At 52.2% G+C, this 21884-nt stretch overlaps 1 protein-coding gene across 1 annotated transcript in view; it reads right to left on the reverse strand.

Moving 5' to 3' along the window:
- LOC131215792 (uncharacterized) overlaps positions 1-21597 on the reverse strand; it is a 33137-nt gene extending 11540 nt beyond the window's left edge. Inside the window, exons 1-3 of the mRNA XM_058210188.1 lie at positions 21462-21597; positions 7822-7890; positions 5697-5856 (exon numbers count right to left, since the gene is read on the reverse strand). Coding sequence (XP_058066171.1) covers positions 5697-5856; positions 7822-7890; positions 21462-21597 — 365 coding nt within the window. The remainder of the gene's footprint in view (positions 1-5696; positions 5857-7821; positions 7891-21461) is intronic.
- Between the last annotated feature and the right edge of the window lie 287 nt (positions 21598-21884).

Raw genomic sequence — 21884 nt, forward strand, 5'->3', positions numbered from 1 at the left:
TAATGGGCCGGTAACAACGTTCTTCTGCCTCGGGAATAAGCTCAATCGTCAGGAACGCGGGCTCGAAATAAGGTGAAATGAGCTGGAATCCGTACCTCGGGGTTACTAATGGAGGAAATTCGAACCAAATAATGTAATTAGTTTCGAACCCATTTCCTTCGCTTCCGACGCCAGGCGCATTAAATTATGCGCCAATGTTGCCAGTTGGGGAACTGGTCCACGGTCCACGGTCGACGACGACGACGGGCGATCGATTTGCGCCACGAAATTCGCGACACCTTCGCGTGGTGCCATCTGCCGGCTCACAATGAATTCGGCACCGAAATTCCGTTTGCCACGGTGCAGATGAATTAGTGAAATTTGAATTAAATGCCAACAGTCCTGGGTGACACTCGTGGGGACACTCGGCCAAATGATTGGAAAATTAAATGCTAATGACACCCCAGAGTTGGCAATGATAAGCGACCTCCGAACAAGACGTTCTCGTTCACCAATCACTCATTTATGCATTTAAATTAAATGTGGAAACAATTAACGGTTTTCCACTTGCGAACAAAGTAAATGGAAACTCCTCCAAAAAGTTGGTGAAACTTCGGCCCGACATCTTCGAATGGAGTTCTTCGAAAAACCGTCTAAAAGTATGCGAAATATTAAAGTCGAATCTGCGAAACTATTCCCAAAGTGGGTATGAGGGTTACGTCGCGGCAGCTATTTGCCGGCACTCAGCTATCGCCCGGCGAGTGCGGGCACCCCAAACAGAACCCATACACGGTTTGATAAGTGAATGAATTTTGCACTTAATTGGCCATTTAATTAGAACCCTAACGGCAACCCTTCGAAAACGCTCGACCGCAACCGAAGCTGCCAGTTTTCGAACGCAATGTAAACACTGCACTCACTGCGAAGCGATTCCCAGCGACTGACCCCAGCCCCAGGTTATGGTGCCTGACAGGGGCAGAAATCGAATCGAACGGGAAAGAAATGATTTCATTTACCAAGATTTCCGTCCGAACTCGGAGCGGGCACACCAAAGTTCCCGGAGCCCGGACCGAGTGAGCGTGGTGCGGAAAGCGTGTTGGTGTGGGAAGGAAAGTAGTGAGAAATTAAGAAACTTTTACGAACCACTGACCGCTTACAGACCCGAGTGCCCGAGAGCGCGCGGCACCGATAGCGGTGCTATCGGTGGCCATTAGTTGGAGCGAGTGAAGGAAATCGGTGGAAAACTCGCTTGGTGCCCGAGCGAGTGGTTGCTGCTGCTGCTCGAGAGACACGAGTGGCCGGATCCAATTTTCTTCACCCAACCGTGGGGTGGGTTTTCCCATTTCAGGTGCCATTTGCAACTATTTGCTCCGGCGCTTGGGAAACCCAAGCCCTCGGCTGCACTAACGTGTGCTTCAATGGTTTTTAATTTGACAGCATTACTGACCGTGACAGGTATTGGCGTGCGGGGCCCAGGAGCGGACGCTCGATAAATTCGGCGGACTTTTAATGAAAACTGCTCCATTAAGGTGATTGGACAGGGCGGGATTGAAAACATCCCGGTTAACGGGAAAGGGTTATGCTCGTGCCAAGCTTAAGCGGTGACCTAATTCGGCCGGCCATCGACGTTGCCAGGTGTTGACCCTTATTGGCTCCGTGTTTGCATTGCCCAATGAGCGGCGAGTGTCAAGGAAAATTGGTACTTCGCAAAGGTGCAAGGAAAATGCAGCGCAACGCTAGACGGGCAGGACTTTGAGAGGACGTTTTTCCACGCACAGGCGATCCGTTGGGTGCGTGGAAATCAAAATCCCTATTACTCTTCAAAACAGTCTTCCCCGATTCTTTCGAAATAATGGTGGCCACATAAACGGGTGAACGTAATTAAAATGTTTTAATTAACCCATCCAACGGCTCTTATCAGGATAGCGAGGATGATCGCAAAATTCCACAACCTTCGAGCCCGCCGTCGGAAGGCTAACGTCCTGGAGGGTGTCCCTTCACCGGTGCCGGGTCCGCCGGGTGGCGGAGAAGTGCCTTCCTAAGCTGCAGAACCCGTTCCTGTAGGCTATTGGGAGGTCGGTGTCTAAATCTTCTCGTACGGGTTGTGACCCCGGTTAGCCCGGCCGAGACCGAGAAAGTCGGTCGAAGCGGCTTCCACTTGATGTCTTAAGCAGCAGCACTTATCGCCGGAGAAGCGCAGCGCAAAAAGAGCGGGTAAGTGAGACGTTTCTTCAGGTGGGAAGACACTTTACAGATTTGAAAAGGGAAAAGCTCCTTAGCCGGGACACGGAGCCACGGGCAGCGAAAGCGAAAGAGCTAAGCCCCGAGCCCTGGGAGGGCCTATATTTTCTAAGACAGCGCAAGGGTGTGCGTGTCGGTCTAGACACGCCACCATTCTCGGGCAACTTCTCGAGAGATTGAAGAGGCCCCTAGTTCCACCGGGGGCACCGGGAACGGCACGGAAAATCTTTGTGTCAAGCACGGCATTATCCTTCCCGATGGTGCATGTGCCGAGCGCATGAGGACTAAGGCATCCGCCCTGTACCAAGTGGACCGTGTAGGTGTCCGTGTGCTTTTGCAGTTGTGAGCGTCGAGTCGGAAAGGATCAAGGTGTTCATTCGTTCGCTTTTATGATTCCATTGCAGCGCCGACTTCCTGGGAGCGAGCCAAGAACGGCGAGCAAGCCTCCGGATCCTTAGAGCGAAGGCAATCCCGGCCACCCGGCCACCGGGCCACCGGGAGATAATCTCGTAGAAATAAATATGTAATTACCCAACGTGGCACCCGCTCGGAGGAGCGGCGCACCCATCCAATCAGGCGGCAGCCAGGACATGACCGCAACGGGAGCGCCCGGTGCGTGTTTATCTTGGTGCGCCGTCCCAGCAGGATGTGATTTTCCCACCCGACGGCCGGTTCACAATTTACCGTTACCAGTGGTTTATTTTTAAACAAATTAAAGGTTTTTTTTTCATTTAGTACCGGGCGGAGAAACGCACGTCTTACAAGACACGTGCCCAGCACCCACACCGGGGCCTGGGATCGAAATCATTGAATATTAATTGAATTTCACCCGCTGAGTCCGTGCTGTCTGGTGCGCGCGTTAAGGAAGCCGCTGCTACGTCACACTTGCCAGCCAGCCAGCCAGCCATCGACCGACACACTGAGGCACTAAGAGGTTTGCTTTCTCCCCACGAAATGATACAATACACATGATGCTGGGGATTCCGGAGCCCTCGTTTTTTGTGTTGGCTCAGGGGCACAGAACGTGAGTGCTTCCGGGTGGGGATGGGAGGCTCAGGTATGTGAAAATGTACCCGGCGCTGGCGCCGTGTTCCGGGATTGACGGTACGGAAAGAAAATTGCCTATCAAAAATGGAGTACACACTCAGGATTTATTTCCACACAAGGACGGGGCGGGCCGTTGCCGAAGACAGGTATTGGAAAGTGGTGAAGTGCTCGGGCCCCACGTTCATCGAATATTTATTTGCCGGGGCACACTTAAGGCGCTCAGCATCAGCGCGCACGAGGAGTTTGAAATGGCTCAACGGCACACACGGCCACATTCCCGGGAGTGCGATTGCAATCTACTGCAAACTGCTCCTAATGGCAGCAGAACTAATCATACTTTTCCCCGGCAAACACTACTCGCTTTCGGTCTATCGTTAGGTCATGGTCTCATCAACATTCCGATTCCGCACCGGCAGGAGTCAGCAGTTGATTAGAGAAACTTCGTTCCTGGCAAAGGAACGCACTTATTGTAACAGAGTTGTTATGCAAAAGTCAATGCAATCCCGGCGAACGATACTCCTCCAATCCCGTTCCCCAGGTGGGTCGTATGATTAGCATTCTGGCAGAAAATTCGCCGTATTCGGGCAATCCAAACAACAACCCTGAAGGCAGCTGAAGTGATAATCCGCTCTCGCAGCGCAGCGCTCCCGTGTCGGCCAAAAAATCAACATTTGTCACTGCGAACCGGAATCGCTGTTGCCGCCTGTCACGGGCGGCCGATAATTCGATTCGGCCCGTGCCCGGGCCACATTTCGGTAGTCGATCCTTCCACGAAGCTGCTTCCGGGAATGGGACGCACCGAAAGCGGATCAAGCCGAGCGCTCCCAAGCGCTTTCCACTCCACTGTCCTTTTGTGTATGTGTCCCATTACTTACGCTTCGTACACTTGGCTGTTGCCAATCGTTTTGGCCGCTTTTTTTTTTCGAGGGGCAGCTTGTTTTTCTGTTTCATCGTCGGTTCGGTTTGGCTCGTTGTGGAAGCTAAAGGGGCTTTCGGAAAGCCAGCCCAACATAACCGGGTCCGGGCCGGGCGCGAGTTACAGCGACGTGTGCTTTGCATTTCGCTGAGACGGCTCCGGGTTTTCAATCGGGCTCGAACGGTGCCCTGGAGGTCCTTTCTGCACGCGATGTCCTTCGCACGCATCACTAACGACGACACTAACGCGTGCGTGGTGGCGTGTGTGCGTGCGAAGGCAGCAAAGCATTTTCGGATCGCCGGCGTGATGTCAACGTGCGAGGCATAAACAAAGGGCTTGATAAACTTCCTGGGAATGGGAAAATGGCCCCAGAGTACACAGACACACAGAAAAGTGTCCTTTGAAGTGTCTCGCTTTGTCATTCAGATCGCGTACCGGCGCCGCGCATTACATAATTCCTGATCAAATATTCAAAATTCTAGATGACGCATGAAAAAAGGCTCGCCGGTGACGGGACTAAAGTCACACTGTGCACACTCAGCGAACAGAATCACCTCGATGGGGGGGGCCGTGTGGGTGGGAACAATAAAAGCCGGAAATCCAACATCGTCGTCGCAAAGCGATCGCGCTCGACGAGAGGGCGCGATCTCAGGAAAACGCTTACACGAACCGAACCGAGGCCGGTGTTGGGCACTTTGGAACCGGCGCAAAGAAGAGGGGAAAAGCGGAAGAAAAATCGAATTTTCCATTGGCCTCCGAGGTGACCTCCGTGGAAAAAACCGTGGCCCGGCGCTTCGGAACGAGTTTGATTTATGCCCGTCGAGATTTTATAGCGATTGCAGGAGAATATTAATAACACTGCAGGTCGAAGGGCGCGCGCACCTTGCGCTCCCTCTCTCACCCACTCGCCGTCGCGATAAAGAAGGTCCCGGGAAGCCCCGGTAGCGTCCGGCAAAGTGTGTGAATCGGAAAAAATGGACGACACCCGAAATCCCGAACGACCAAACAAGCGAACCGAACCGGGCTTTTTTCCCGGGTTTTCAGCACATACACATGGCGCGCGGTCCTTTTGCTCCTTGCAAGACATCATAAATTGTACCGACTGTCGATAAATCAAGCGCACTAAAGTTTTCCCGGCTAAAGTGTCCAGCTCGCTCTCTCTCTCTCTCTCGCACCGCTCGTTTGTCATACGAATCGAACGGGGGAATAGATCCTCCGTGGCGCCCTGGCGTCACCCGTATCCTGATGAACGGTTTTCCTATTTACCGGGTGTCCTTCGTCGCAATTGAACCAACAAAGGGGAAAAAAGTAAAAACGGAGAACGAAAAACTCGTCCATCGTTGCGTCGGAATCGTTGGTTGGAAAAAATGTCGATTTTCCACGAAACTCCACCACCGGTACCGGTGGACATCTCGAGAAAGTGGCGCAGACAGAGAGAGAGAGAGAGAGAGCGGAAGAGGGTTGATGGGCACGCCCGGACGGGAGTGGAATACGAACTTGAGTTGGCACTTACCCGGTCCACAGGACGAACTCGACGTTATCACCTTGCTTGGATTTCATGGCTTGCGTGGCGGACTCCAGCAGGCTCCATGGACTGTCGCACATGTAATCCCCGTACGGTCCCGGCCGTTTGGCGTTGGCCGTGTTCGAGTGATGTTCGGTAAGCCAGCAACCTGCGGATCAGCATAATCACAGAGTTAGTACGAGTTTTTGCCTCATTTTTCTGCGCTGCGTCTGCGTGTCTGGGTGTCACAGCGGGAGCTGAACGTGGAAATGAAGAACTAGTTTTTTTCCTTTCTGCTGGACGCGGAAAACTGTGGAGGAAAATGGAGCGTCCGCTCGAAGGACAATGCCGAAGGATTAGCACGGCCGTTGCCAGTTGTGAGTGGAATAAATGAAACTAACTTTCCGGAGCGGGTTTTAAGCTCACCTCGCGAGCCGGCACCCCCCCTCCGTACGGTTCTACTCCCCAGCGGGTAGAGGAAAAAGAAGAGGGATACGTTTCACATCCGCCCAAAAAGCCGGAATGGCCTGCGAATGGTTTGGGGCCGCAGCTGCGAAGGAGTATATCTCGCGCCCGGGAGCGGGGAAAACAACTTTTACGTCCCGAAGGACCCTGTGTGCACGGGGAAAACGGGTTTTTGGGAAAGATAACCGCCGGGTGTTCACCAACCGGGCGGCGTGCTGTTGCAGTTCGGTGCAGTAATCTTATGTGCTGACCCTTCCAGCGCTCCATGCCGGAAGTAGTTATAGATAATGATTATTTTATTTAGCAACCAGTCTGCGTCGGCGAGAGCACTACCGATGGTTCTAATGTTTTTTTTTTGCTTTTCATTACCGGAAAACGGAAACCTATTTGCGTTCAACAGGAGGCGTTTGGGAGTTGTGGCAACCGGACACACCGGACCGGGGATTAAGATTGGGAATGCTTAATTTTTGGGTGCTCATAAATCTTATTTCAGACGCCTGTGACTTTAAGCGACATTGCGAAGTGTGTGAATGATTTAATTAAGGCCGATGGTAGTGGTCGTACGGATGCTTTAAGGACAACTAAACGGGTCCTTGAGTGACGAGTGAAGATCGAAAAATGGGTTACACATGATCTGAACGAAAGACAGCTGGAAAATTGAAAAATTGCCAGTAAAATGCTGCTGCGTCAGGCATAAAAGGAACTCATTTCTTTATCGGATTAACAGGGCCATGAAATGTGGATTAGCTTTTTGAATAATACCTCAACAGCAGCTGACCCATTTGAAGACAGCAAAAAAAACAGGGAAACGATTAAATCATTTCATTGGGAATTACTATCACCTGTGGCTAACTGACTAGGCTTGGATCTTTCCGAAATCACGAAGAAGCGAATGTTATAAACCTCAAGTCTTAGTGACGCGTTGAATAAATCATTCAAAAACCAAAATACTGTACAATGTAAGACATCCGTCTTTCTAGTGACAATCTTAAAACAGATTCAACAGTCTACAATCTAAGGCTGCAATTAAAACAACAAAAGCCCGTTACATGTAGAAATAATAATGTTCTGTTAGTTAGAAATTGGCATAAAGCACCCTCTGGCGTCGATCAACATTAGGCCCCGGGGGCATCGAGCAGTCTTTTGCTGCCATTCCGAACGGTTTGGGTTGCTGGGAATTTATACCATTTTCCGTCTGCCTTTCTCACGTCCCCGGTTTCAAGTGCGTCCTCCCGCGCCCCACTTCGGTAACCGGAAATGCGGTACACGTTGCCGACGATGCGGAACACGATATGCTTTCATGGTCGGACGGCATGCCTCTGGAGGGACTGAGGGGGCCTCGAAGTCCCTCGCGAGACTCAGGACTGAAAAGGAACCACTTACCGCGAGAAATCCCACTGTCTGGTGCCAAAATGCGGGGCCACGTTCGTAGCCACTCTGGGCTGCGACGGGCCAGCGAAATCTGCATCTCACGTGGTATGTGGCCAGTCCTTACACACATGCCGTACGCTTGAATGCTCGGCACAAGTGGCATTGTGATGGCGCGACGCCCGAAAAGGAACCGTTTTACGGCACCATTGTTATCGGAACAGGACGACCCACGGACGACGGTAGGTGACGGCGGGAGGCTTCGTCCTGGTGAACGGATTGTCAGGGCAAAAATACTTACTGCGAAAAATGTCGCCCTTGGTGGTGTAGTACGTATCCAGATGTAAGTCCGTAATGTGCCAGAAGTAGCCTGCAAAACGGAACAGAGAAGAAGGTCTGGTTAGTGGGGCATGGGGGCAGCGAAGGGACGGCACGGTGATTGTAAATATTGAAATCGGAAAGGAAAATCGCAAACTCCCTCGACGGGGCACACGCAATTCAGCGGCTGGCTTCCTTCGGATTGGTCGGGACGTCGAACGAGAGTCTTATTTATTCACTTTCCGGGCGTGGGCTTTCCTGCTCACTGTTTCGTTATTTATGTTGTCGGCGAAAAAAAAACGAGTAAACAAACAAACCCGAGAAGAGGCAGCGAAATCATGAAGCTGTGAGCGGAACCGAATGGGTAGGTAAGGGAAACGGGCATCGAGTAAGGTCGTGAGCGAAAGGCTCCCGGGTTCCCCTCGGCCCAAGTGATGCAACAAGAGCCTGGCGCAACTTCAACGGTCGATTGTTATCCTTCTCGAAACGCTCCACTGCGGAACGCGCTGCTTTCGTGGGCCGGGCGGGCACAATAATTGGTTCGCCGTATCGACTGATAACAGCATTCCGGTGGGGAGTAAATTCGATTCCGAGGCTCCCACGATCGGGATCGCGCAGAAGGATGGTGGAAGAATACCGGGTTAAATGCGAACGGGAAAGCGAAGGTAGGGCTTGACGAACGCAGCAACGATGGCGAAGGTCGAGCTGAATTTGCTACCCGGGAAAAGCTCATCAGAGCCAAGGTGGTATCGGAATCGGTGACTACAGAACACCGGATTGTCGGACCACTCAGTTTCCAGTGGCAGGATCACGTGGCAGGATGGTTGGAAATAATACATGGGCTGAAAAGTCCCGTGCCCAAGAAAGAATACGAGTTTTTTATCCGAAATTGGCTGTTGTTTCTGATCCTGATTTAAACACGAAATTGTTTGTGATCAATTGTTTTGAAAAGTTCAAAGGAATTGTCATTTATGAGACTAACAAACTTATGAGAAGGAATGTCATGAAATTTTAACAGCTTTCTTTTGAAGGTTAGTACTAACTGTAAAATGGAATAACACTGGCCGCCATCGTTGGTTTAGGTCCGAGACTTTTCAACCCATGTGTTAAAATAACTCCGAGTGCACTCCGATTGCCGACGCCGTGTCTGAGGCCACCGACATTCGCTTGGGATGTCGCGGAAAAGGGGGTTTTCTTTGCCCAACCCCAAGCCCCGAGCCGAGCGAGTCTAGTGTCTAGTTCCGGTAGATGTGTTTGACGTGGACCGAAAGAAAAAGAAAGGACACCCCACAGTGTCACACACATCGTGCACTCAGCCCCTTCCCTCCAGCATCGTTTATCCCGCAAATTTTCCGCTTTTCTCACTGCCACACTCACACCGACTAGCGATCGATTCCCGCCTCCGCGCTCGGAGGGGTGGACAAGGTGAAATGTAAATAAAGACTATACCAATTTGTGGATCGATTTTTGTGGCAGCCGCCCCGCAAGGGGGCGGAAGGGGGCGCGCACAACAACACAACACAATCCGGCCCGAGGGGGTCGCCCAGGTTTTTTTTGCTCACCCGAATTTTCCAGGACCGGAATCGCATTCAACACTTTTCGCCTGTCTCTGTGTCTGTCGTGGAGAGGAGAAACTTTCCCACTTCCAACTGACAGCAGCAGGCGACGACGAGGACGACGCTGGAGACGGTCGACGGAGACGTCTACGGCGATGTTTATGGAGTGATTTGCTGTTACTTATATGGGGCCCGTACATCCAATAGATCCTTCCCCGGGTAACGGTTGCCACCGATACGGAGCGCCATAGATTATGGGGCCGGGTCCTTGTTTTCCTTTCGCACGCGCACGGTGTCGCGTCGTTGCTTTATCTCCACACTGGAAGCCGACACGAAGGAATGCTTTTGAGTGCTTTTTTGCCCGTTTGATCGGTGGTCGGGCATCCAGCCCATTGTAGCGTTCACGGTTCGTTATTCCGGCTCCGAAGGACGCCTGTTTGGTACGCAAATGAAACGCAAGTGCGTAAAGTGTCGCGCGTTCACTGCTGATGGTGGCAAATTAAGCAACACGACAATGCCGAGACGCGTTGCCGTTGCCGGTTGAACGCACAAATCGATCAGGATCGGATCACCGGAGGCATCCCTTTGTTTTGGTTCTTTCTCCATTCTCACCGCCCGTGCTGTATTAAATATTAACGGGCAAAGTGCGCGAGCTTCCGTTCAGTCCTGTTGCTTCGCTTCGTCACAAACCCTTCCATCGCGCCAACCGAGCCCACGTCGATAACAAATAACGAGGTGCCGAAAAGCCGGTCGCAAAAGTTGCCGTCAAATGAAACACCTTTCGCTAAACGTCAAAATCGGTGTTTACAAACTTTTCACCCAACACCCAGGCGAATTTCGCATTCGCTTCTCGGGCTTATCTCGCGCGCCGTTTGGTGCTTTTATTGTAATGTTTATTGTCACCCCGTTTGCCGAGGCCAACGATCAATCTGTTCGTTCGCTTGGGGCCTTGACTCTCTCTCTCTCTCTCTCTCTCTCTCTCTCTTTTGACACCATCTTTCCGGGCACACTGCAATCATCATTCAAATCACAAGCGCCAAGGATCACCCGATAACGAGGCCCCTTCGGCCTGCCTGACGCTTTGTTTGCACACCCGGAAATCCGGGTTGTGCTTCATTCACACAAGCACACCGTGTTTCATTAGAGCGCCGAGCCCAAACAATGGCGCAATGATGGTCCCGAAGAAAAGTATCGCCTTTCTTCAAGCTGTTTGATGTTTTTTTCGGGCGCGTCGGTGTGCGTCGGTGGCGCACTCTAATGATGATCGTCGCGTGTGTGTTTGTGTGTGCAGCAGGAGGAAGAGGTGTGCCAAGAGTGAAAGAAATTCATTTGTTCCAAACGCCACGAATCTTCAGAAGTCGACGGTGTGCGAAGGAACATCCACCCCGGGTGGCCTTCTAATAAACAAAGAGACAAACACATACGCGCAGGAAAACGCAAACGTAGCGGAACGGAGCCGTGGCATGCCCATCCTAGCCCACTTCCCGGAATCCGACCCGGCCGGTTCGCCGAACTTCCGGCCGCAGAACGAGACACCGATATTAAATGCGCTGAACTTTGGCGTTTATTAATCTAATTCAATCCCCTACCGCACGGTGGCGCCAGTGGTTTGCTTGCTTCTTTTCTTTGAACCGGGCGGTCGGCCAGCCAGGCACAGCGCGACGCATCCGTGAAGGATATTGCTTACGCCGCCCGAAAGTGGAGTCACCATTTCCGTTTTCGGGTTTTCGGAAAACGGCCCTACACCGTCTAATTGAATTACTGGCGCGAGCGTGAGCGCGCACCCACCGGAAGTCGATGAAATCTTGCGGCCGCCGTGCCTACCGATTTGGCTGGGGTCGGGAAGCGATGCTCGGATTTCGCAGAAAACCCGGAGACGCGGGCAGCATACACGCCGGAGCGAGCGGTAACGGGCTGCCACGCCCTGCCATCAATCCGAGCCGGAAAAACACGTTCTAATGAACACTTGCCATCCGTCCGGCCCGGTTGCGTCCCGGGGTTTTCCGGGGCCCGCTGATGGAAACCGAAGACGGGGAGGTTTCCTTTCATCTTTACAGTTTTCCAACGGTTTCCGTTTGGAATCGAATTCCACTAATGCGAGTCGACACGTGCCCCACGTGCGCCCTCGTTGGGGTAAAGTTTTCCATTGATTTAAACAACTGCGGGCAAGGCACACACAAGGCCCCCGGGGGGGGAGCCAGCCTGTGGCTTCCGGAGTTTAGATTAAAAATCGTCACGTTTCGCACCGACACCGGAAGTCGTCAGCAGCATCGTGTGACGTGTGTTAGTACGCGCCTTCCGGCCAACATAAACCAGCCACCCATCCCGGGGGGTAGTCAACGAGGTCGTAATCACCGCTGGCCAGACCAGACCGACCGATGAGATACAGAGAGAGAGAGAGATTACCATCAACCGCCACCGGCAGCTGGTTGGTGCGTCTCAGCAGGACGAACGCGCGCACGCCGTAAAACTAATCCCGCCGGAGGGCCTTTAATTATCCTGTTTATTTCTTCACACCGAGGCTCGAATCGCAGGTCGCAGGAGACACACTTTTTCGAGGCGAAGAAAGTGGTCGCTTTTACGAGGCACTCGGGGTTCTTCGGGGCTGGCGCAGCTGGTGAGGAACTGTTTCCCATAATTACTGCCAGCAAGGCAGAAGCTGAGGTAAGTGAGCGCTGACACTGCTTGTAGTTTGCATTTCGTTTTCAATTTAAGCAGCGAACCAAGCGAAGTGCCAGTGGGACTCACGAAGACCTGTGAGCGAACCCATTATTACTCGTTTTTGGGTTAATGAAACAATGCGAAGGTAAGGCACGAGCAGAAAAGGTCCAGATACTTTGGTGGAGCTTGTTGCCTGATCCACCGTGAAAGAGATAACTTTTTCATCAAACTCCAACGCTTGTGACCCGTGCCCGGTGTCCTCCCAAAAGAGGACACCACAGCCGTTCAGCAGCAGCAGCTGATGAATACATTGGCGAGAGTTGGCGCTTTAATAACCTCGTGTTCGCGTCTTCGGTCGTAAAATGGGCGTCGAATTGGCGAAAGTCAAGCTGCTGATGTTTCGCACCATCATCATCATCAGCGTCAAGGCCATCATCACCGTCTTCATCTTTCCCGGCGACGGTTACAAGATCGAACGCTAAGAAGGGGCTTAGACGGTGAGCCTTGGTTGAACAAGGGGTGCCCTCGTCGGTGGCCTGAATTGACAGCCCCGGATAGTATCCTGAGAATCGCGTGATACCCATGGTACCTGTTAAAGCTGCATGCATAGAATGCATCCTTTGCGCTGGCATCCACCCAACGGACGGGTTTTGGACTCACGCACGGCGACATGCACGGCCATAAATAAAGGAGGTGTATGTAAAAATGGCAACTTTTCATCAGGGCCCCTTCCCCGGAACATGCTACACCGGCTACCGGTAACGAGCTTACTTGGTTATGTTGGAATAGGATTTCCACAGCGCACACGCGTTCACAAGCGGACATGGACCATGGCATCGTCTTGCTCGTGGCACCAACATGGAAGGTCCTTTTCGAGAGCAAGCGAGAGTAATGGATTGATACCCGACGACCGGCACGACCAGGTACAAGGATGTTTCATGCAACCATTTCGTTTAGTTAAGGTCCTTATTTATAGCTCTCTCGTGCGCTCTCTCTCTCTCCGTCTAATCTTTGAGATCTGATGGGCCCCGGGTGGGGCCATATCAGGTAGCGTGCTGGGCAAAATGTTGAAAGTTGAGTTTATGGAACCGATCCGCTCGGAGTCGGAGCCGGCCAGCTCGTTGTTCACCATGGACCACCGAGAAGTGTTAATGCTCCATTTTTTCTCGTAAAAACCTTCCGAGTAGGTGCCCGTCCGTGCCATCGGTCCCCTTAAACGGTTGTCCGGGGCGACCGTGAAAGGAAGTTGGAACCCAAAGACCAACTTAATTTGGCTCAAATAATCCACAGTTTGTGACGAAAATTTAACCCACAATTTTCGGCCAACGGAGGCCGACGGAGACGCACCCCCGGACCTGGGTACCGCGGTGCCACATATATTTTCCGAAAGACCACATTTCCGGGCGTCCCCTCGGGTGGGGCAAGTATGCACCGGGCGGCCCGACCATTGCAGCAGTAAATTATGGCCGTGGGCTAATTTGTCCAATAAACTTTGCTGACCGAAAATAATCTAACTTGGGAGTAATTTAGCCATTTCGGAACGAGACCGGCCCGCACACAGCGGAGAAAGCGGAGGTCCCCGGCCGGCCGGAATGGTGTGCTGGAAGTTCAATTGCTGTTCGCAATTATTCGCATAAAGTTCAACCCGAAAGCCCGAAGCGTGTGCGGTTCCCGGTTGTAATGGGGGCCCCGGAATCCGGAATAAATCACTGCGGCAATCGTTTCCTCGTTGACCTCGAATTAATGCCACAGAATTGTCCTGCACAGTGAGTGGGGCCTTCCGGTGTCTCGGTGGAACTCTCTCTCTCTCTCAAGTCTACAATCCGCCCCGAAACCGTGCCGGGCCGGGGGGTCATGTATGGTCTTGAGCATTGTCTCGGGCCAGTCACAAAAACGGTTTTCGGGTGCCATCAAATCGGCCTCCAGGACTTTCTTGGCATCGGTGCAGCTAGTTGGACTAGCTTCACTGCACCATTGAGCCGCCCGACGGAATGCTCGCTTCCCATATTCATTCCGGTTTAGGCCGGTCGAGCTGCGGATCCACCAGAAATGTCCATTCCCGCAGTACCAGCATACCCATGTGTCTCTCTGTGGAGAGAGTGGGCACAAAAAATTGAAACGCAAAAAGAGACCACCACACCACAAAGTCCTCCCCTTCGCCAGGCTCGCCGGTGAAAAGTGACTGCAGAGATTTTACAGTCCAACATCCGTTTCTCGGTTCTTCTTCTGCTCGAGCTCTGTTCCAATTTGCTTCCCTTCTTCCCGGCTTTGTTTTTTGCCCTGGCCAGGCCAGCCAATTTTCATCCTCTTCAGTGGTGAGTTTTCTCACCACACCCGTCACGGATTTGTGCGGCGCTGTCTGTGTGCCTTCCGGTCGTGTAGTTGCAGGGAGCCTAATGGCCTTGAACGGACACCATTCCGGAGCCGGAGTAATGAGGAAATGGCACACATTTTCTCGATGGCCGAGAAAACGTTCCCCCCGCCCCAGACCCGGCGTGGAAAGTGCACTCCACCAAACCCCCGCACAGTTAGCATTACAACCCCGGGGCCCCGGGAAGGTGGCCAGGCTTTTCATGCTCAATTTAATTGATACGACAGCGGCAGACCCGAGGAGGCGAGTGTTCCTGAGGGAACGCTTTGCCTGGCTTCCTGCTGCCGGTATTTTTTGTCCCCGTCCAGCTCATCGCCAGTTGATGAATGCTTTTTATGCTGCGGCGCGGTGCCAGTAAACGGTGTGTTCCGGTAGGATGCGCCCGGTTGCGTCATGTCGGAAGCAGTGTAATGAACGTTTCAGAAGTGGACTGAAGTGTTTGACCAGTGGATGGATTAAGGTTGAAGGATTTTCCGGTACCTTTCGCGTTTAAAGTGAGTCTTTAACAACAATCGTCGGATGTCACTGGCGCCATGAACAGACGGTCAAACAGTCGTGTGTGTTCGACTGCCAGTCGGCGCCATTTTCTTGCCCTGCCATTCGTCAAATATTTGTCCACGTCTACGGCTCCATCACTTCCGCTCGCTCGCACAGTGTTTCCGCTCGTGTGCGTGGCGTGTTCTCGGAAATGGCTGTCAAATTCCAACCCTCAAATGATTCCAACATTTTTCATGCTTCGCCTGGGCAGTTGGCCGTCGGCCGTCGGGAATCATTATCGTCGTCATCGTCGACGATGTCATCGGTGGTGTTCTTTTTTTTTCGGGTGTTTCGGCATTTTCGCCGTTGCCTTCCGTTGTTCGCCAATTATCGTGGCTGGTTGCCACGGACCAAGGCAAGGAAGCCCAAGGCCGCCTTTTGGGAGATGGTCACGTTGGCCTCTGTCTTCTCGTCTCGTCTCCGCAGCTGGCTGGTGGGCGCGTCTGCGGGCCAAAAGTTATGGGCATTCCGTCACGATTTAGATCAACCGAGGCGATAGGAACCACGAGCCACGAGTCTGCTCAGCCGAGGCATGTCGATCGAAGCCAACAAATTACGCAATTAATAATCGGGTCTCATAAATTCAGAGGCTCACTCGAAGTCGCTTCCCGTCCTGCTCCGTGACCGTTGGGGAGCCTCTTTCCCAACAAGGCCCAACAAGGACTCGCCCGACTTTCGGGGGCGACCAACACGAACCGTCAACCGGAGAACACTGGAGAAGGACGGAGTTGTAGGGCACCCGGCGCTGGGGCCTATAAATAACGGGGCATTTGAATAATAACGACATTAGAGAATCAAATTTGAATAAATTAAGAAGCGCACATCAATCGTGTTCGCCCGTCGGCCACCGGAGTCTGGTGTCTCCGGCTCGGGCAAGAGGATTACTCGGAGAGTGCTTGGAGTCGAGTTTCTTCTCACTCGGTGATAGATTTTGGGCATTTCTCCGAACCAGATGAAGGAGGATTATGGCACCAGAGCCCGGCCCGGGTTTACGTCTTCGCCCGCCAGAAGCGAGACGACTCCGGGGCTGGCCGTTTATTAGTTTGATCGAGTATCAAGTGACGCTTAGTGGCTTAAGAAGAGCAGCCGAAGTCTATTCGAAGTCTAGCCCAACGTCGGCACGCTCCGGCCGACTCCGGCGAGCTGATGCGACAATAATGGACCGGAACGAGACGACGGCCTCGAGTGGCCACAACTATTCTGGGTCTGGGTGGATAATTTTTCTCTGTCAGTACGGCACGGCCGCGGATGGAGTCCACTTTGGAGCACGCTGGGACGCTGTGGTTGCTAAATGAGAATTTGATGATGTCGTTTGAGTTGTTGGAATGGCCGGCACTTGGGGCACCGTGTGTGCCGCCCACAGCAACAAACAACAAACAGGCGGCCGAACACACAGGTACTCTCGTAAGTCCTGTGCTGATCCAATAATCGTACCGGGGCCGGAACATGGCGAACCGGAAGCACCCACTGGGACTGTCGGGAACTGGCGAAGCTATTTTTCTTCCTGAGGGCCATTCCGCAATGCTGGTGGCAGCGGCCGTCTTGAATAGGAACAATCTGCCGCGTCGTTGCACGGTTCGACGGGAGTCGGAGTCACGGGAAGAATTCCCCAAGAAACAATTCCCAACATTCCCGTCACAAACGAACGCAAACGAGTCCAGAAAATCATCGATTTGCCGATTGCTGTCTCTCTCTTGTCACCGTCTCTCTTCGAGACATCCGTCTCCCTTTACGCCCGGTGGTACTTACACATTCCCAGAGGTCCCCGTCGACGCAGTCGGGGCACAACGAGGAAGCACCGGTTTTCCACATGCCATAGCAATGCGAGGCATTTTTGGGGGCCATTTTGTTTGCCTGCCGGCCGTGTTTTCCGAGTGTGCCGGTGGTACACTCATTTTCCCTGCAAATTGCAGAGGTCGTTCAATGGGGCAGATTGTTATTTAAATCAGTTTCCTGCCGCCTCCCAGGTCTGTCGCCGGCGAACAAACAACCGCTCCCCGGGGTCCGTCGTCGTCGTCGTCGTCGCTGGTGTCCCGATGGCTCTCCACTTAGTCCGCCATGGACCGCCGTAACCGAAGCGTTTTTGGTTTTACTCGTACCACTAGTTTCGGTTTTTTATTGTTTTGCGGGTTTGTTTGCGGGTCGATTCGTGCTCTGTGTGTCGGTGAGGGCCAATACCACTGAGGCTGAGCCTTCGCATTACCATATCGGCACCACAGGACCCGGTGGGAGTTTCTCGGATCTTTCGTATTTGTTTGGTTCGTTTGGGGGCGCCGTTTGGCCCGCTGGAAGCCACTGTCAGGCGTGGAACTGCATGTTGCGATAGCCTAGGGCCTATGCCTTCGCCCAATCCGACTGTATTGATGAACCCTCCACTGAGCCACAATAAAACAAAGCTCTGTCATCACACGGTTCGTTATTGAGACCGACCACGTTCGAGATGAGTCCCGAATAACGGACTCGGTGATCCGTGGCAGATCCATCCGAGTCACTCAACTGCATGCGTCGTATTGCCAAACACTTTTTTTCTTAAAGCGAGTTTAATTGCGAGACACGTCGTCCCTTTGTCATCATCAGTTCTTGAACCGGAACCGGAAACTGGTTTACGTTTGAAATATTAATCCTATTATCTGCATTTTATGGTCTTAGCATATATGCGCACGGTAATCAATCAAGGTTATCAATCACAGCCCGCCACTGTTTTTCGGCAATTTTCGGTGCTCCTCTTTATTGCTCACCCGATCGGCCCGGAGAAACTATTGGGCAACATTGGAAAATCATTTTTCACACCTCAATCAGCATCCGGCAGGCCGGATCCGAAAAGTGCACCCCCCCACAAAAAGAAGCACGAAAAGAACAGAATAAATCCATTTATATCCGGGCCGAAAATATGATTTATTTTTAACCGAATCACGCGAATTCGGTGGCCCTGCTCCACCGCTCAGCGCGTTTTGACAGTCGTCTGGCCAAACTGTCAAACAATTTACGATTGTCCTGGCCGGGCGTGCCGGGAATTTCCCCATTATGGGTATAAAAAAGTAATGCTTTCTCGAGTGGCCAGAAAATGGGAACGCGATGCGTACGTGGGCCCCCAGTGTGGGGTCCGTTTCGGATGAATCAAATCGCGTGCTGGAAAACAGTGCCAACAAAAGCCGATTTCGTATCGGACCAAGCGTTGCTGCATGTCGGGCACAACGCCGGACACTCTCGCCGACAATCAGCTTGGGCAATGACGGGCGATAATCACCGATTTCACCGATTTTTGTCACGAAACAAATGCAAAACAGTCGCGGTCGGCGAAGGAAAAGCACACGGATCGGCTTGAGCTGCGAGTGCTTTTCAAGGCTCTTCTTCTCTTTCCGGTTTTCCAGGATTTCCCAAAATAATTCTTGTCCGTTGTTCGTCGGAGCCACGGGCTGGATGTGTGTCGCGTGGATTGAAAACATTGCGAAAACCATGTTCACGGGCCAACTGAAAAAATGTCTAAAAATCTATAATACATTCTCAAACACGGCCGTTGCATCGGCCATCGAAACACGATGTTCGTGGGAAAATTCACGGCGCTCGGAGCGACGGTGTTATGCCAAAAATGATCACGCCGATTCGTTTGTCATCGTCGCGAATCTAGCCACACCGATGCCCGATTGCATGTGGTGTGGTGGATTGCATGCCGGAAAATGGTGTTTTGGTGGAATTGGTTGACCGGGGGTCCTGAATGTGCCCCAGAATACGCTCGGCTAATGGCCCAGTGCAACTGTGAACGGCAGGCAATCAGAATCCCAAAAGTGACACGCAGCACAGACGGGCTGACCATGAATTTAGCGAGCTTTAAAAATTCAAGCTCCAGGGCCCGATAGACAGATGACCTACATTTGGTGCCCATTAATCATTGGACGGATCAGCCAGCACGGGGGAATCGATGGCGTTGTCAACATGGCGTAACAAATGGGCTCTTCCAGGACTGTCAGTTTGTTTGACATCGAAATCAATGAGCAGCGGGCGAACCAGCTGTTCGGGAAACGGAAAGCAACAAACAACGGATCAATCATATCTGAACTGATCCGTCAATCAGATGGCACTGTTTGTGGATGATCGCTTTTCGTGAAGCTGTTTACGTACAGTCAATCGCTTCACGGGAACAGATTCTTAAAAAATCTCAAGAAACCGTTAATTTTTTGGTTTGGCGTAGCTGTAACGCTGAAAATATGCTATTAAGCTGTAGGACTCCGAGAACCTGGCCCAATCAAAAGGATATTGGATTTGAACTCTGCAACCAGTGCAGTGTCGGAATCTCAGTTCTGATGCGTATGACGTCAACTAGGACCTTGACTTCATGACTCTAAAACATTAATTAATTGCCGCAATTGACGTCGAGAAGGAAAACCCTCAAACATAAAGGAACCTATTGTAAATAAAAAACCAAACAAGGTACTAAGCCCAGTTAGCGCCTGCAGCTGAATTGATGGGAAAAGTGCATGGGACTTGTCGTAAAATTAAGGTCCACAGTAACTACACTGCCGACTTTCTGATTTTCAATAAACCGGCCAAACGGCACCAGTTGGCGCAACCACGATTTGGGCTCCACTTAAACCCCGTCCAGAGTGAACTTTGTAACGGTTTCTGTGCACGTACGCACATAATCATTTATCGCAAAATTATCGTAAAATTTCATAGTAAAACGATTGAGCCCTAATCACGGCGACGATGGGCAAGAAAAGTCGGAAAAGCCGACCGTATGAAAAACATGCTCGTGGTACGCAACGAGGCGGCAAAAGAAAAACCCCCAGCCCGCGGCCTGCGCGAAACATGGAAAATGTGGGAAATTGTTCATCGTCATCACGTCGTTGAGATAAATAGCGCACGGAAATGGAGGCACGGGAACCCGACAGCCCCTACGTTGCGCCACGCCAATCGAATCTGAACGGCCTATTGATTCCGTTGACTCCTTCCGTGTGGCCACGCCACCACCACACCCGCCTCGCCGAAGGGAAATTAATTCATGGAAACATTCCGTGGCCGCCGCCCAACGATGACTGAGCACGAAGTTGCCGGTCGCTGGCTTGTTCCCGGCGGGTTTTCGAGCTTCCATCACGCTCGGCACCGGCTTCCCGGATACGCCTGTTTCGACGAAATGGCGAACAAATTACGAAACGCGACCCGGGAAAGGGACTTTTCTAACTTCCGGTCTCTGTCTCTCTCGTGCCCGCGAGCGCCCCGGCGTTCTCTCCACTTCGCTCTATCAACCCGGAGCAATCCCGGCAATCTCGCAATCGATTAGAGATGGAAATTATTATTCCCGACCCGGCCCGGCACCAGCGGCCATTATTCGACAAATAGTTATGCGACGAATACAATTAATTTCCGCTTCTCATAAATACTGCGCAATCCTTCCGCGCTCGCTAAACGGCAAACGGCCGTGCCTTGTTGCACTGGATGCTGTGGTGTGGCCGTTATTCGGAATAAGCTGCCGCTCGCTGCAAAATCGATGCCAGAGAGAGAGAGAGAGCGAGAGAAAGAATTATGAAAAGAACGGATATGCGGCAACCATCGCGTTGTTTGTGGTTCGCGACCCGAAAGGGGTGTGTAGCAGCAACTTTAGCATAAAGACGCCGGAAGCCCGGCCGCCCTCACTACGTCAGAAGCCCCGCACACCGAGAAGGATGGTTGGAAAATTTTTCGCTTTAATATTTATGAAGCAGAATTAGCGCAACGCCGACAACGCTCGCGGTGACAGAGGACACCATCAGCCACAGCCTCTCAGCCAGCCGGCCAGGCCAGGCTAGGCCAGGCCAGCTTCATCTGCAATATGGATGAGAAAACATCAGGCACCGTTCATGTGTGCGCTGCGGAAATATGATGATGCTGCGGTGCCCCGGGGGATGTTTACCGCTTTTCAGATGCTGCCGATCCCACGGGAACAAATCAAAAAGCCACCGCCGGGAATGGTATCAGCGACGGCGACCGTGCCCTGATGACAGAATAATGTTTTTGCCACGCCCGCCGGGAAAAGTGGAAAATTGTCGGCCACCACCGACCTCCACCGATGATGTCCCGGGGCCCATCAATGATTTATGCCAGTCGATTGATCGCCATCGTCGTCGATGCCGGCGGGACAACTTTGCCTATTGTGCTTCGGGAGGGCTTTGCACGACAAAAACCTCCATCCATCTCCTGTGTTGAATCATTCGATCCGATGCGAATACATTTTTAATGAACCCCATTTCGGTGCAGCCTCCTTAAGCCTCACGAGCAGAGCTTTGATTTGATGCATTTTTTAGCGATCGATTCCAGTCGCATGTAAATCGCATGCGGTCCCATCGGATACGCACCCATTTGGCTCTTATTATCCGAGCGGACGGCTAGGGAAAACCCCTTGAACGGCCTTTTTTATGATTTCCCTTCACCTCGGCCTGCGGCTTATGTTTACACGCATAATGATGCGCGGGGAACATATTGTTAGTGTCGATGGTAAACAAATCGAAATGGGGACCGACTTACCGATACGCGCCTCCGTCAGCCTAACGCAGCACACCGCCACCAGGAAGCAGACCCATGTTAACGCTATGCCCGGGAAGACCTTCAACAGCCTATTGAGGTCCATTGTAAGTGTCCCAGGATATCCATTATGTTTCATGTAATCAACATTGAAACGGTGCAGAGTGATCCGCTGACCGCATCCGAACACTGAATGTTGCTGGGCTGGGCTGAGCCCGGGGGTCCCACACGGACACACACGGGCACTACTGCCGGATAAACATACCAACACGCACACGTACACTCGAGCACTGCACTTTGGTCGGGTTTTATTATCCTTCTTTTGTACGCTTTATTGGCGCTAGCAGCACCCGACCGGTAGCTTTGTTTATCGAACACTGACTGTTGTTGGCTGAAAGAATAGAAATACAAGTTACAATTGCACCA

The sequence above is a fragment of the Anopheles bellator genome, chromosome 1 (genome assembly GCF_943735745.2).
Source record: "Anopheles bellator chromosome 1, idAnoBellAS_SP24_06.2, whole genome shotgun sequence".
Taxonomy (NCBI): Eukaryota; Metazoa; Arthropoda; class Insecta; order Diptera; family Culicidae; genus Anopheles; species Anopheles bellator.